The sequence below is a fragment of the Aquila chrysaetos genome, chromosome 20, assembly GCF_900496995.4.
Source record: "Aquila chrysaetos chrysaetos chromosome 20, bAquChr1.4, whole genome shotgun sequence".
NCBI classification, from domain to species: Eukaryota; Metazoa; Chordata; class Aves; order Accipitriformes; family Accipitridae; genus Aquila; species Aquila chrysaetos.
In genome coordinates, this window is record NC_044023.1 from 16,000,184 (window position 1) to 16,015,174 (window position 14,991).

The 14,991-nt window shown below is 43.6% G+C and overlaps 1 protein-coding gene across 2 annotated transcripts in view; it reads left to right on the forward strand.

Moving 5' to 3' along the window:
* Positions 1–14,991, forward strand: part of PTPRG (protein tyrosine phosphatase receptor type G) — a 413,686-nt gene that overhangs the window by 321,485 nt on the left and 77,210 nt on the right. For both annotated transcript variants that reach the window (XM_030043864.2, XM_030043866.2), the window contains exons 9-11: positions 9,127–9,311; positions 11,302–11,410; positions 13,152–13,201. In XM_030043864.2, coding sequence (XP_029899724.1) covers positions 9,127–9,311; positions 11,302–11,410; positions 13,152–13,201 — 344 coding nt within the window. The remainder of the gene's footprint in view (positions 1–9,126; positions 9,312–11,301; positions 11,411–13,151; positions 13,202–14,991) is intronic.

Here is a 14,991-nt window from a genome sequence, read left to right on the forward strand (position 1 = left end):
AGGGGCTCTTGACATCAGAGTTTTCTTTCACAGATGCCTGATTACTTCCCCAGAGGTGTCTGATTACTCTTTGCTGGAGTCTCAGATGATGCTGTTGCCCATCAGTGGGAATTCGCCTTAGAGTACCATCCTTAATTATTATCCTAGACTAAGTTAAATAATGAGCAGTCATAAATTCACTCTAGTAAAACTTAGCTTTGGACTCTAAATTAACAGCTGGGACATTTCTCTTGTAGTGTACAGGCTATCATTTTCCTTACTGTTCTTTGTTGTGCGGTAGTGATACACAGTTTGGAAGTCCTTGTAACTTAATGCCGCTAAAATGTGGATAGAAGATATTTGGATTTTCCCTCCTGTATGCTTTGCACTGGAGGCATGGCTCGAGCTATCGACCTGCAGTCAAAGGTACAGCACTGCTCAAGCAAAGCAGTTTAGTTCTTAGTGAATTCACTGTTTCATGGTTCCTGATACCAGAAATGAAGCTAAGACCTCCTACGAAGGCGCTGCCTCTTCTGCATGGAGTGTGCCTGCACTGCAGCAACATCCAAAGTTCTGGAGATTCAGTGCAGTGACATCATCATTTTGAGGCAGATAGTTTAGAGCATTGGCGGCAGTGTTTCTGAATGAGAACAAGTTATTTGTCTCATTTATAGCCTCTGTTATTACTCTCAGTAATTTGTTTTTGCTTTCTAAATGCCCATGTTTTATGAGAACTCTCTCAAAACAACTTTGCAGTCTCTTCATGCCCTCAGGTTCTCTCTGGGAGGCCAAAAAGAGTGTTAGGCAAGAAAAGTTCTACTCTTGCAGAATGTCATTTATATATTTTAGTCAAACCTAAATGACCACAAAATAGTCTATAGCAGTAAGTGTAATCTATCCAAAACAGCAGCACAGTAACTTGGGATTGCTAAAGCAACATGATAACTATTTATTTTCTTTAAATATCTTGGGGAAAATGAAAAAAAGCAAGAACCTTCTTTGGTTAATTTACGAAATGTTTACCATTACAGTTGATTGTTCTTGTCCTTTGGAAGAATCTTGGAAGATTTCTTTATAGATTAACAACTCCTTCCCAGTTTCCTTGGATAACTGGACTTTTCCTACTTTTTTATTTCATTTTGTTCTAAAGATTATTCTTTCCCAATTCCATTCCCCTTTAATCAGGTCAGCACCCTACTATAGTGTGCTGGTGCAGATGAATCAATGTATCATTATTAGGATTTCTATTGGTGTAGCAAGACTGGCAGGTGCGAAAGGTTGCACTTGAGGGTGGTAACACCGTGCTGCTAATTGCTTGCCCTGCATCTTCTTTGCACTATAGACCTGCCCGGCTGCCGCTATGCCTCAGAGCTCCAGGTAAATGTACTCACCTATTGCTGCGAGAGTCTCTTTTGATGTGCACCTCAAGGACCTGCTGTAATCACATTTTAGGCAGAAATCAGTGTGCTCCTTCTGCCTGTCTCATCCCTTCTACCTCATCTGTGTTTTGCTCTGCGATGCTGGGTCCTCGTGTATGCAGTTGTCTTGGAGCATGTCGTGCAAAAGCAGGAAAGGACAGGCTGCTGCCTTCTGGAGTCTCGGATCAGTCAGGTGGAAGGCAAAGCGTTTCAGGAAAAAAACTGACCCATTTTGATGGGGAATCGGGTACAAAAAGTTGTGGTACATATACCTCCCATAGGTCTCATGCTTCCCCTCGCAGTGGCTCTGTTCCGCAGGGTTCTGTTTTCACCTGTAGTAATTTCTGTGTGGTTGTAATGTGAGCAGCGCATGTGTCTATGCCTGAACGTAGTGGACAGCTTACCAGTAGATTTATTAATAAACAATAAGTAACTGCTTGTACTTGTTTAGAGGTTATAAAGGGCCCAAACCAAAAGAGCAAGAGGAACTGAGTGTGAAAGTTTAAGTATGGTTTGGGTTCACAGCTGCCACTAAAGCTGGAAGGGAGCTCAATGATTTATTCCATTTATACCTGCAGGGAATTCCTTTCTGCACTGCCTACCTACCGGTCCAGCTGTTTGGCCCACAGAAGTACTGATTTTAATTTCAGTCTTGACAGTACTTTAGACCATGAGTGCCTGCAGCTCATCCCTTGTGTTGGAAAAAGCCTCCAGAAGCTATGAAAGGGAAGCTGCTTTCCCAGTCTGATTTTGGGCATCCCTCAGTCACGTATTGAGATGCTCTACCAGCCCTGTTGGCTTGTTCTTCCCGTGCTCCCCAGTCCAAGCAACCCTCGCCAGGGCTTTGGAAAGGGTGGCTTGGCTAACGTGGCAAATATGTGTCCTTCTGGCAGGAAATCCTCCTTTCTCCCCCTGTTGACGCAGCACGTGCCACTGAATGTGATGACACGTGTTGTATCAGACGCACTGTATAAATAAGAAGACAGGCGTACATCTTAAACACAAGTCACCCTCTGCATGTACGTGTGCATGTGTGCAATATAAACACAAAACTTGCAGGGCAGATCCTTGGCAGACATCAGTGTAGCCCAGCACGGCACCTGATGGTGCAAGGCTGATCTGCGCCCGCTGAGGATTCAGGCCACAGCTGTAGAAACAGTATTTGTGAAATATATGAAATATTTGGGCTCAAACATAACGTAGTAAAACACACAGTCCATGCCTTTCAGTAAAATAGGGTCTGTTGCTGTGATGCCATGGAAACTCAAATGCTACAAAGAAAGCCATACAGGAATGAATCCAAATGCTGGTTGTGCGCTCACCTCGGGAAACAGGCAGGCAGCAGAGGGGCAAAACCCAGCTTGCCCAGAGCCCCTCTGTCAAAAGTGCCCCATGTGCCGGTTTGTTCGTGAGGTTATTTCACAGGGCTCATAAAACAAGTGCAGGGTCTGTCGGTGTCCCTCATACCTTAAGAAACAACCCTGTCTGTTTGAAGCATAGTGAAAGGTAAGAGCAGGGAAGATAAATAGTCTGTCTCCTAGCTACATTCTGCCTGTGGATTGAAGTAGATCAACACAAATATTTGTGTGTACGGCATGCTCCGGAGCCTGCAAATGCCTGCTGGCAAAGTGCAGGCAAAGGTAAAGGAAAAATGCGTGCTTCTCTTTAAAGCAATTATCCTTATATATTAATAATGTCATTTATAAGCACTCTGAGAAGTTAACAACGTACACTAAAGCAAAGCAAAAAAATTGCAAACGTTTAGTAAAAGGAGAAGGGGGAAAATGTTGTAAGTATGCCTCTTAGCACTTTTCTATGTATTAAAGCCTGTGTTGTCTCTACGTATGATCCTCGTAGTCTATTTGTTATCCTTTGGGAGCGCAGCCCTTGCTGAACTCTGAGATTGAATCCGACAGCCCAAAGAATGCTGCTGTTTGTTATGGATCGGAGGCTCTTCCCAAGCACCTCCACTGAGTCACGCCAATGCAAGGTAGCTGAATCTGGCACTGCATCAATTACCTTACCATTATACTGTTGGCATGGCACTGAAAGCAAGTGTGAGTTTTCTCATGGCAGTATAACCCGTACTTCTGCATTTCAGGGCTTATTCGAAGTTTTGAGGGTCTAATAATGAGAAGGAATATATATGTGTGTGTATATAGGTATATATATAGTTGAAAGTACTTTTCTTCCTTTTTCTGTTGGTGGCATCGCTTTTGTCTTGTCTGCAGTCGGGTTCCTGGGGGCTTCAGGGCTGTGTGAACTTGGTGCAGTATTTTGCCAACAGCACAGGCATCGATTACAGTTTTCAGGCTTCTCTGCATCAGCTGGGAAACTTTTGGCTGAGTTGGATGTCATTACAGCAACAGCAAGAAGTGGTCCATCTGTCCTGGGGGACTGGCCCTTCCAGCTCCTTCCCAGTGCTGGGGCAGAGGGGAAAGAAACACCTTCTCTCCCCCAAGAGCTCGGCCACCAACTTGTTTGCCCTTGTGGGGAAGAAAGGCATGAAACACCCATATTGACCTCTCAATTTCTCTCCCACTGAGCAAGTGGGAAGAAATGCCCCATCTACCATCCTCTGTGCTCCTCCTGTGTAAGGGAGAAACACTGTTCCCTGCCACTCGTCCCATGCATATCCAGATCAGTGAGAAAAAAGAGAAGTGAAGCGCCTCTCGCCTTACAGCCAGGAGCTGCCTTCCAGAGCAAGACAAGACCCTTGTCCTGGTCTTTTAGCTACCTCTGAGCAGTCCTGAGCCAGTAACGGGTTATGGGCACATCCTGATGCCAGTGTTTTCTCCCTCTGCGTATGAATTGCCTTAGAAGATCCCTGCCCATCTCACCGTGAGGGATTCAGGACTTCACTGGCACATTGCTTTTCTGTACTGAAAATTATCAGGGTTTCATCACACAACATGTATCCCAAGGTACCAAGGAGAGGAACGGCAGTTTTGCATTGCTGAGACATGCAGCAGGAGGGAGAGAGTGGGATTTTCCAAAAGAGGGCATAGCACAGCTAGAAATAACTGCCTTTAAAGTGGTGACATTTTTATGCATGGAAGAGCTAACTTAGAACATTTTTAGAGGTTTTTATAAATCCCTCTGAGCCCAGTGCCACCGGATTCATCATATGAGGCACCTGTTTTACAGGGAGAAGGTATACAAGCAATAACCAAATATACAGTTCTTGCACTCTCTCAAACTTTCCCTAAATAGCTCTTTTTATAACCGCAGGTAGCATATGCAAAAAGCATGATGAAACCCAGAAAGTTTGGCTGTTTTGCATTTCTGTCTTTGAAACAGAAATGTAGGCTGCTTTTAAAAGAAAAGAAAAAAAAAGCTGTAATATTCTCTTACATGCCCTTTCTGCATTCATGGGTGTGTCTTAATATCAGTGGTTAATTTTTGCGAAACAATAAGCCCCCTTTTTTTCTTTCAGCTCTCTGAAGTAGAGCTGCCAGGAGCTTTTGGATTAAGCTTTATCAGGCTTCAGTTAGGAAAGCCTCGTGGAGGTTACGTAGCCAAATACAACATACAAATCAAATTATGGGAGAGATGAATGCAGAGTTGTTAAATTAATTTTGTTTGTTCCAGCCCATTGGAATGTTTTTAACATGAAGAAAATAATTCTCTGCTGTATGGCTGGTCTGGCCAGCGCTTAGGACTGTATTAGCATGCTACATTTGTCTGCGAGTGGCAAACAGGTTTTCTCCAGGCTTGAGCGAGCCCTGGAAGGCAAGGCTAGCCAAGATGCTGGCTTGCCCCCTGCCTTCCCCAGCGGGCTGATCTGCAGAGAAAAGACTGTGTCAATCTCCCAGACAGCCCCGCACACGGCCAACAGCTGGAAACGCCGGCTGAGGCTGCTCCGTGTCAGGTCAGAGGGCTTCCTCCAGATACACCCGTGCAACCCTCTCGCTTCTGCAGGACTTTTCCATAAGGCAGGAGCCAGTGTGTTTGCCATGTTCCCAGTTCAGGTCATCCCCGACAGGAGGGCGAGGGGGGGTTCAGCTCCGAGAGGTCCGAGGCATGCCATGCTCAGGGCATCGCTGCCTGCCACGAGGCATGCCCCGGGTACCGGGTCGTGCTTGCCTGTCGAGTGCCTCCGAGCTGTAGCCCTGTGGCCCCAGCGAGGTTTTTCTGCCTCCAGGAGTCCTGGCGCGGGTGGTCTGCTAGCCAGGACGCAGTGGCTTCGGTGTGCCACTAGAATTACGCAGGCCCAGTTGAGGTATGTCTCTGCTTAGTGTTGCACTGCACCGTGGAAAGACATGCTGAAAGACCCCTCAATATTTTTATTATCCGTTAGGATCTGAATTTAAAAGAGACCGTTAGTCATATTTTTTTCTAAAAATAGCCGAGATCTGCTATTTCAGTGTGAAATGATACTGGTTGTTGGTCTCAGTTCTTTTTTTTCTTTCTCAAGCAATCATGAATTCACAGGGTTTGGGGTTTTTTTGCTTATTTAGCCTGGTTAAAAAAAAAAAAAAAAAAGGTGAAAGTTTGTGTTTCTCTGTAGAGTGTCCTGATTCAGTTCAGAGGAAGATGCAAACTTCTGCCTCCCTGTCCCAACCTCTTTCTGCATTTCTATTTGTCCTTCAACTGCACATTTTACAAAATCAGTAGAGTTCTTTAGCATTTAAAAAAAAACAGACGAAAGCAAGGAGCCTGCAATTCTTTTAATCTTCTTTCAAAAATCCAGGGCACACAGAGTATTGAAAGGAAAATGAGATCTCTGGAAAATGCCAGTTGTTTTATAGATGGTCAAATCATTACACTTTTTTTCTTGCCTTTCAGACATTTGCTATGTTATTATGTATCACTTTAATTAAATCATCAAATTGAATTATTGGATCAAATGTTTTTTTATTCCACTGTGTCCTGAGCAGGTTTGGTTAAATTAATAAAACCATATGTTTCATTTTATAAAAAAGATTTCTTTTTTGCCCATTCATAAGCTGTTAAAAAAAAAAAGTGGCTGAACAGGAGAGGTTGGTTATTACTTAATTACATCAGGTACTGCTATGTGCCTTGGAGTAATTGGAACAAAGTCATACTAAGTCCTGAAAATTTTGTAATATTTACTGTGAAATAGCAGTATTGTAAATTCAGTCTCCTTTTAGCTGGCTGTGAATGAGGTTTGTCCTCGTCAAAACTTGTCTCAGTGAAGTCAGTGGAGTCACTCAGCTGCTTAAAAGTGCTCATGACCTTCTTGGATCGGGGTGCAGGGCCAGGGAGGGTCTCCTAACTTTGAGCCTGTGAGTCTCCTCTTTACCCTTGGGAAATGCCCGCTTCTCTCCTCTGACTGGCATGAGCTATTCTGAATGGCATCAAAGCTGGCTGCAAAGAGTGGCATGGAACAGAGGACATGACAGTCCCCTTTTCCTAGGGTGGCTTGGGGTCCTTGTCTGAAAAACAGCTGGCTACCCATGGTTCAGAGGGGTATTGCAATTAAGGTAGATCTCTCTGTCTCTCGTGAAGGTTACCTCGTTGAATTATTTCTAAAACAATTTGATGCATGATTACTTTAAATATATAAATCTCTTCCTGTCCTCCTGGAGGAGGAGGACTGGATAAGACACTTAGGTCTGGGTAGTCCTTCACCCTGGGCTCCTATCTCTGATAGGATTTGATTAGGTGGAGAGATAAAGGCTGGCCTGGCATTTTGAAGCGTAATTCTGTGATGACAAAGGGCTTCAAAGGGGGCAGTTATGATTTATTGGTGCAGTTATCAATAAACAGTGATGTCAGTGAGAATTGATCTGACTATCTCAGCGGAAAGAGGTGAGAGCACGGAGAGGCATACCAAGGATCATGAAGCTCTGTAAATAGTGACAACAGCGACTACTTTCAGCTGTGCCCTCTCGGCTGGGTCCTGGCCACCTTCTTGCCCTGGCTCTGTGGGCTCCCTGCAGAGAGCAGGAGGGAGCAGGAGGGAAGGGGTCTGCAGGCTGCAGACCGAGGTGTTGCTTCTGGCTTTGTGGCATTGACGGCAGAATGCCGTTTCGGTCCCTTCAACTCAGTGTAAATAGAAACTCATATTTGTTTTGTCAACGATTTGAGGCACTGCAGGGTTTGTTTGCTTTGCTGGATCGTCCCTCTGGGTTGAGCAGAAGGATCTACTGCAAAACCGCAAGATAGTCACCACTTGTGGCAGGCGCAAACACCGAAGATCTTTCCTGCCCAGGCGTATTTCTGCAATATTTGTTCTTTTGTTCAGGCTAGCTACAAAATGTGAGTTATAACTGCATAAATACAATTGACAGGTATTTTTCTATTGTACTGGTAATATTGGTGTTTACAGCATTTAATCATTGTTATTTAGGGACTGTAGCTATTTCAGTAATGTAGCGGCAGAGCTACATGACCAACCTGCAAGTCCAGGCATTAGGAATAGACATTTCTCCCTTTCAGTGCTGCCAGGACTGTTTAGAAGTGAAATAATGGCCAAATATACACGCAGTCACATACCTGCAGAGTGCAAACAAGCTGAATGTGTTGCCTTTAAATGGAAAAGTCGTATTGGAAAAATAATTCTGCAAACAGTGTCAGCGCGATAGGCTGGGTGACACTTTGACTTTCCCTGGCACAAGACACCAGCTCCTTTGCCACGGCACATGTGTTTAGGTATCATTGCAAGTGATCTTTCTTGGTTCAGAGTTTATATTGGGAGAGAAAATGTGAGAATCTGTCCTGAATTGTGTATTTTAAACATGATTTTTAAAGCTGGGAAAAAAATCTAAACTCTTTATATTTGGCAAGCATATGATGTATTTTTTCGATAGCGTATGAGTGCCATCTAGTGTTCTTCATTAGTACCCTGACCTTTACATTTCAGTGGCTTGAAAAGTGTTTTCTTCAAGCGGCTGCGAGTGGGCTGTGCACGCCCCACTCCTCCTGAAGTGTACGGGCTGGGTTTGCGCCTGGGCTCGGTCTTCCCTGGAGGAGTTTGGGTTTTGGTGTCTGCAGTCAGCAGAAGCTGTGGTTTTGCCCGCTGGTTAAGCTGGTCCCATGCTGACGTCCCCACCGACTTAAGCTTGAGTGAGAAGTAACTTGTGCCTCCCCGCTGCAGGCAGGGTTAGGAAGGCACGGCTTTCGGAGGCTGCCTGGAGGGTTCCCCTGCCTGGTATGAGAAGGAGATGGCCAAGGGCCATCAAGTGCCACTCTTCCCTGTGCTGGTGATACATCACTGGCGAAGAGTTGAAAATCCATGAAGGAAAACATATAGAAAGAGGAGTATAAAGTAACTTCTGCTCATGTGCAAAAATGTACAAGGTTAAGAGGAAAATACTGACTGACCCAATAGTGTCACATTTTCAGAGGTTCCAACTATTTCCAGGGCCTGCAGAGCACACTGGAGTATTTACCCCCTTCATATGGCAGGAGACTGTGGGCCAGGGAAGCTGGGGCTCAGGTTGATTGGACTTTAATGTTCCAGTGCAGAGCTCTTAAGAGACCAAGTTAAAGTGTACATGCAAATGTCAGGACTGAAAATAAGTCGAGAACTAAGCAACCTGCCTGCAGAGAATAGATTCTCTCGCTCCCTTTACTCTGGAGAGCAGAAAGCAGCTGCAGGTGGTATTAAATCCCATTGGTCTCAGTGGATTGCAGTCTAAGCTATTACTGTAGGCAAGGGCATTAAAGAAGAAACCTGGCTCTTAGAGTGAGGCACAGTTCTTCCTGTTTGTTTTCTCTTGGTTATTTAGGAGAGCTTCACATTTTTCCTTCTGTTGTTTAGCTTGCAGCACTCCACCAGTCAACATGAAAGTGCAGCCTGTGAACAGGACAGCGTTACTTGTAACCTGGAACCAACCAGAAACCATCTACCACCCTCCGATCATGAACTACATGATCTCATATAGCTGGACTAAAAACGAAGATGAAAAGGAGAAGACTTTCACCAAGGACAGTGACAAGGACCTGGTAAAACCACAGCATCAACCCCAGACATATGTATCAAGCTATCCTTATATTGTTATTTTTTCAGTAGAAGAAAGTAGAGGAAGAAAGCAGTTGTTACCTTATAGACAGACTAGTGTTTGACTCGCAATGAATTGCTATTAAAATGTTCAGCATTAGTTGAACATTGCCTAACAGACTACCCAAAACACTGAAGTGTGAATTTATAGTTTATGTGAGTGCATAAAGGACTAAATCTGCAGACACATTTTCATATACTGTTGCTGAGAAGCAGCTGGCACGGGAAATAGTTAGGCTCTGAATACCTTTTGGCTTGTGCTCAGCTCACAGATTTTCACATTAAAAGTCCGATCCCCCAAAATCTGTTCCTGGGCTCAGGCTTTTCACTGTGTATAGCCCCTTGCAGTCTTTGGAGCAGTTTCTGGCAGTAAGTGCTGCCAGCAGTAGGAGTTGCATGGTCAGAGCTAGAAGATTTTTGCGGAGTGGCCCTGTACAAGCAGTGGGAGAAAAAGAGGGAAGAACAAGACAGTTCCAGCACAGACGGAAACACCGATCTATCTCCTCCATTTAGGATTTGATCTGCTTGTCATTCTTGTCTAAGTGGAAGCAAGTATTGTACTGGTCTTTAACATTCTCTCCATATAAAATCAAAGTGACATATTCAGGTTTGAAAGGCCTCCGTTTATTGTTAATCAAAGAAAGCCTCTAGAATAATGAAATCAGTAATTGTATATGCACATGAAAAATGCAGCAGCACAGAGTGTTATTCCTAATGACTGTTATCGTATTTTTTTTTCAAATACACAGTCCTCTGGGCCCATTCAATCAGTTCTACAATAATACTGCTCTTATTCCCTTAGATGAAGATTCTTTTACTTCATTTCCATTTATATTTTCAATTTCCCCACTAGACATTGTTATCTGGGTCACATTAGGGAACGATGTGCCTCACAAAATCAGAAAGGAATCTATTGAAAGGCACCCAAGGTTATGATGTATTGTAACCTCTCTCTTGTCATAGCTTCACACTCTTAAGGGAGATTTTTTTTTAATCAGGTATAAGGAGGAGAGCCTTAATCAGCAAAAATGAGGTGGGCACAGTGAAAGCATCCTGTTTTATGTAAAAGAAATAATTAAAAGTGCAGGGGATGTGATGGAGTGATAGCTTGGAAATAAATTGCAGTGAGACCCTGTGCTGTGCAGCAGAGCTTGGAGGTTAAGAAAGCAATGACAGCTTAGTCTATTTTCGGGGCAAGAGAAGAAGGAAGCTCTTTTTCAGAGGAAAATGCAATTTGCTTTCAGTGTTCTGGCAGAGGCAGTTGGGCTGTCCCGTTTTGAAACAGAGCTGGACAGTGTTTTGCTAAAGAGATCGTTGGTATTTCAAGTGACCCACACAGCTACTGCTGCTGTCTGCTGTAAGACATGAACTGATGTGATTGTGGACTAAGGCAACACAAAAGAGTATCTGGAAGGCAGCAGGGCAGTGTCTCAGGTCTAAGAGTATGCGGGGACAGCCCAGCCCAGCCCAGGGTGCTGAGCCATCGTGTTACACAGGCCACCAGCATCAAATTGCCATAGCCAGTTTGTTCCAAAATATATAGTCAGTTTGAACATGTAGTGACTTTTCTGAGCTTATCCCATGTTTGGGACTTGGATCTCCACCTACAAAAAATCTCATTTTAATTCCTGTAGGGTCGAATGATTTGAGGTTTAGTTTTTTCTGAGGAGCGCAGAGACTTTCAGGCATGAAGACTGTCATGAGAGTAGATGTGGGAGGTGTTCCTTTCTTTCTCACAGGCAGAGTCAGCAGAGTCTGGGTGCATCACTTCAGCCTTGCCCTCTCTGAGGACCAGTGGATATTTCTATGTAGAAATAAGTTTGTCTTACATGGCATAAATGTCCTGTGTTAGCACAATGCTTTATATATTTCAAACTGATCGTGGACAGTACTGTGGGGGTAAAAAACTGAATAATATCTATTTTTTTTAAACAGAAGGCCATCATTAGCCATGTCTCACCTGACATCCTTTATCTGTTCAGAGTTCAAGCAGTTTGCCGAAATGAAATGCGTAGTGACTTTAGCCAGACTATGCTCTTTCAAGGTAAAAAAACCACATACACATTTTTACATTAAATGACTCTTTGTTTGTTTAACATTTTCTTTGCAGAGTGCAATATGGTGTGGAATGATTTCAGAAGATGTTTGAATGCATGTAGACAATGCTAATTTCAGATTGTGGCCAGTGACTTTATCAGAGTCCCGTTTCTAGTGATGGGGGTTTGCCTACCTCTCTGCTGGCAGGGTTCATCAGGTTTTAGGATAATTCAGAGCTTTTCTTGGTACTAGTTTTTTAAAACAAATTCATCAGAGACTGCTTATGCATCAGAGGCACAGCTATAGCAGAATGTGAGTCTGATCGGTGTCTGTTTTATGTAAAGAGGAAAGGAGATCAGTCCTACCTTGACAACCACATGTGGAGATGTTCAGGTTTTACCATGCACGCAACCTCAGTGATTTCCAAAACATACATATGTAAATGAAAGCAAAAGAACTGGATGCTAAGCTGTCATTTGTCATGGACTTCCTTTTAAGTTTATTGGAGAAATCTGGCAAAGCTGAGATTTGGTAGGACAACTTGACGCTTTTTGTGGTTTTTTTTTAAGTGCTGAAGTTTTGCTCCTTCCTGGGAATTTTATTACTACTTCTTTTATTAACTAGGGCAAAATTCACCTCTGCTGAGAGCACTCCCTCCCACTCCAGTTTACAGATCTATAAACCTCAGAATGGGTAATGGAAGAACAAAACAAGCAGAGAGTTAAAAATTTAAATCCTTAAGATGAAGCAAAGAGTTAAGTCACTTGGGTCTGATGCTGTATACGGAACAGAATAATAGAGGCATTTTTCAGTGTGCTTTTCAGAAAACGTGGAGGTTTTAATCCTACTCTGTTAGCACTTAGCATCTGAAGGATATCAAGCTGTGGACACAATTTAGGTCTGTTGCGGTATCATGCCACAGTTTTAGCAGCATTGCAGAGAAAGCAGGGTTTGGACAGGAAATGTCCTATCCAAGCAACATCTCATGTGTAGCTCTCAGTTGCATAGTGTCTCAGCATAGTGTTTTGGACTTCACTTTAAGTGCCAGCCAGAAGTCAGAAAGTTGTGTATTACTGCTTATGGCCTCTTCCGCAGATAATAGAATGGAAAAATTCTTCGAAATTTGACCATGATACCTATTTAATTAAAGTTAAGAGTAAATCATTATTGACAGTTTTTCCAGATACTCTTTGGGTACTCCAGCCCAATATATCAGTGGAAGTGATATACACATCTGCAATGGGAGCAGATGATGTGTTTCCTTCCATGTCTCCCCAAAAAGTTGTTCTTCTAATCTTTGGCGGGACTCAAGAGCTAACCTAGAAAAAGAATCCACTTGAGCTTTCAAAACATGCTTAGGAGGCTGATTATAGTTGTAGTTGAGATAAATAACAATAAATAATGATGATGTTATCATAAGGGCAGAAAAAACTATTATCGTCAGCTGCTCTTGCTTCCTGTGTAAGTCAGGACATTTCGTCCAGCTCCGGTTTGAAGGAGAGCATGCGTTTTCTGACAGTGCACTTAAACCGGCATTGCCAGGCCCGAGTAATTAAAGACAAAACAAACCTGTCTTTAGACACAAGTACAAAGTAAGGTGAGTAACACCAAACGAGCCGAGTTGCTTTTATCCAAACTGAGACCTGCATCCGCGTTTTGTACTAGCAATATGTTCAGCAATCGTTTAGCAATTTTACCGATGCCTCCCTTCCCAGTCCGCTGACACGCTCTCGTTCTTTATTTCTCAGCTAACACTACTCGAATTTTCGAGGGGACCAGAATTGTGAAAACAGGAGTGGTAAGTCGTGGCCGTAAATCCCTGCGGAGCGCTGGGGGGGGGGGGCGGTAATGGGGGGCGACGTTCCCACCAGGTGGCAGCACGGGGTTGTACATCGGCGGCAGGACCCGGCCTTCCTGGGGTGGGGGGGGGGTCGTCAGAGCCACCCCCAAAGGTTTTAACACATGGCTAAAATATTGGAAGGGGTTCGGTTTTCCAGCGGCATGCCCCGAGAGGCTTTGACAACTGGAGAATTGGGTGTTAAAAAATCTTCCCAAATTTGTATTCGACCCATTTAGAGAGGATTTGTAATCTTAATGACAACTGTGGAAATAAATTTAATTTCTTTTACTAACTGTATGACCAGAAATATATGCAACAGCAATAAGGCTTCACACACAGCATCTTTGCTCTTCCAGTGCTTTAAGGATACCTGCTATTGTGTGAATAAAGCCTTAACGTGCTCTTTGTTTTAATTTTAATTCAGGTGAGACTGTAGCAACTCACTGAAGCTGACTTTTGTATTCCAGAATCAGAAATGTTGATACATTTACAGTAAAACTCGAATACACTGTTTCAGTTTTGAAAGCACCTTATTACGTTATTTAACATAAACTATCCATAACCTAAGTTTCTTGGCATTCAGTATACTGAATTGTTCAGACAAATTTATGGACTGAATTTATATTATTGAATTTACTTTAAGTACATTGCTTCTGGTTTTATTCTGTTCCAGTTTGATATACTCCCTAGTAAGCAAATAACACATACAAAGCTTGAATTTGAATGATTAATGTTTGTTTAATGATGTATAGAGGTATTCTAGACATATAAAATCTGCTGTCAAATTTTAATACTCAGTCCAGCTTTGAGACTGCACATGCCAGTGAAAAGCAAATCTCACAGTGCCTTAGGGGTTCACACTGATAAGTATCCAGAAGTTTAGATGCTTATTTAAAGTTTTGGCTTGAAATCTCTGAAGCACAGGTTTTCTTCTGAGATCTCAGGTTCTCTATGATTGCAGCTGGTCAAAAATAACCGGAGAAAGCAGCCTTTCTTGGTTTGCTGCAGCATTTCAACTACAGGGCCTGACCGAAACTGGGAATTGCAGAGATGCAGAAATACTGTTAAGTTATAAATTTTAGTTCCAAAAATAAACATGTTACAGTTTTGTTCAATGTTCAGTAGCACCTATTTAACCCTTGTTTGTCCTTGTCTGATGCGTTCCTTTCCAGCTAATGCTCCTCTTGCTGATGAATTCAGTAACATGAGACATTTTTCAGTAAGTCAGAGAGGGAGCTCGGTCAGGTTGTCTGGGCAGAACTGCTGACCCTGGCTCTTCCACAGAATTACTCCTTGTCCTTAGCCAACTCAGTTCAGTGTCTTTTTCCACATGTAATTCAGGAAGGGGAATGACTTGTCTAGTTTTTTAAGTATATACCAAGCTTTTTACTTCTGGTAGAGCATACGCCTGCGTGCACAGAGACCCATGTGCGAGCACACGTGCACTGGGTTGATGTTAGAATAACGCTGGCAGGGTGCAGAGGGTGCAAAGTCCGTGGTTCATTCCCTGCTTCCTCTCGGCTCCCCGAGGGAAACGGACAGTGCCAGCCCTGGCTCTGGGTCGCTGGTGGAGGCCAGGGAGAGCCCTGTGGATGGGGAAGGCTGAGTCCCCCGCTGGGTGCCACAGCCTCGTGGTCCTGGTAGAGGTCGTGGTGACTTGCCGAAGGGCTCCTGATCCTCTCCAAGTCCTTCACGAGTGCCCAGCTGGCCGTGCAGCAGGTCTTTTCTAATGAGAGCGATGCCTCACT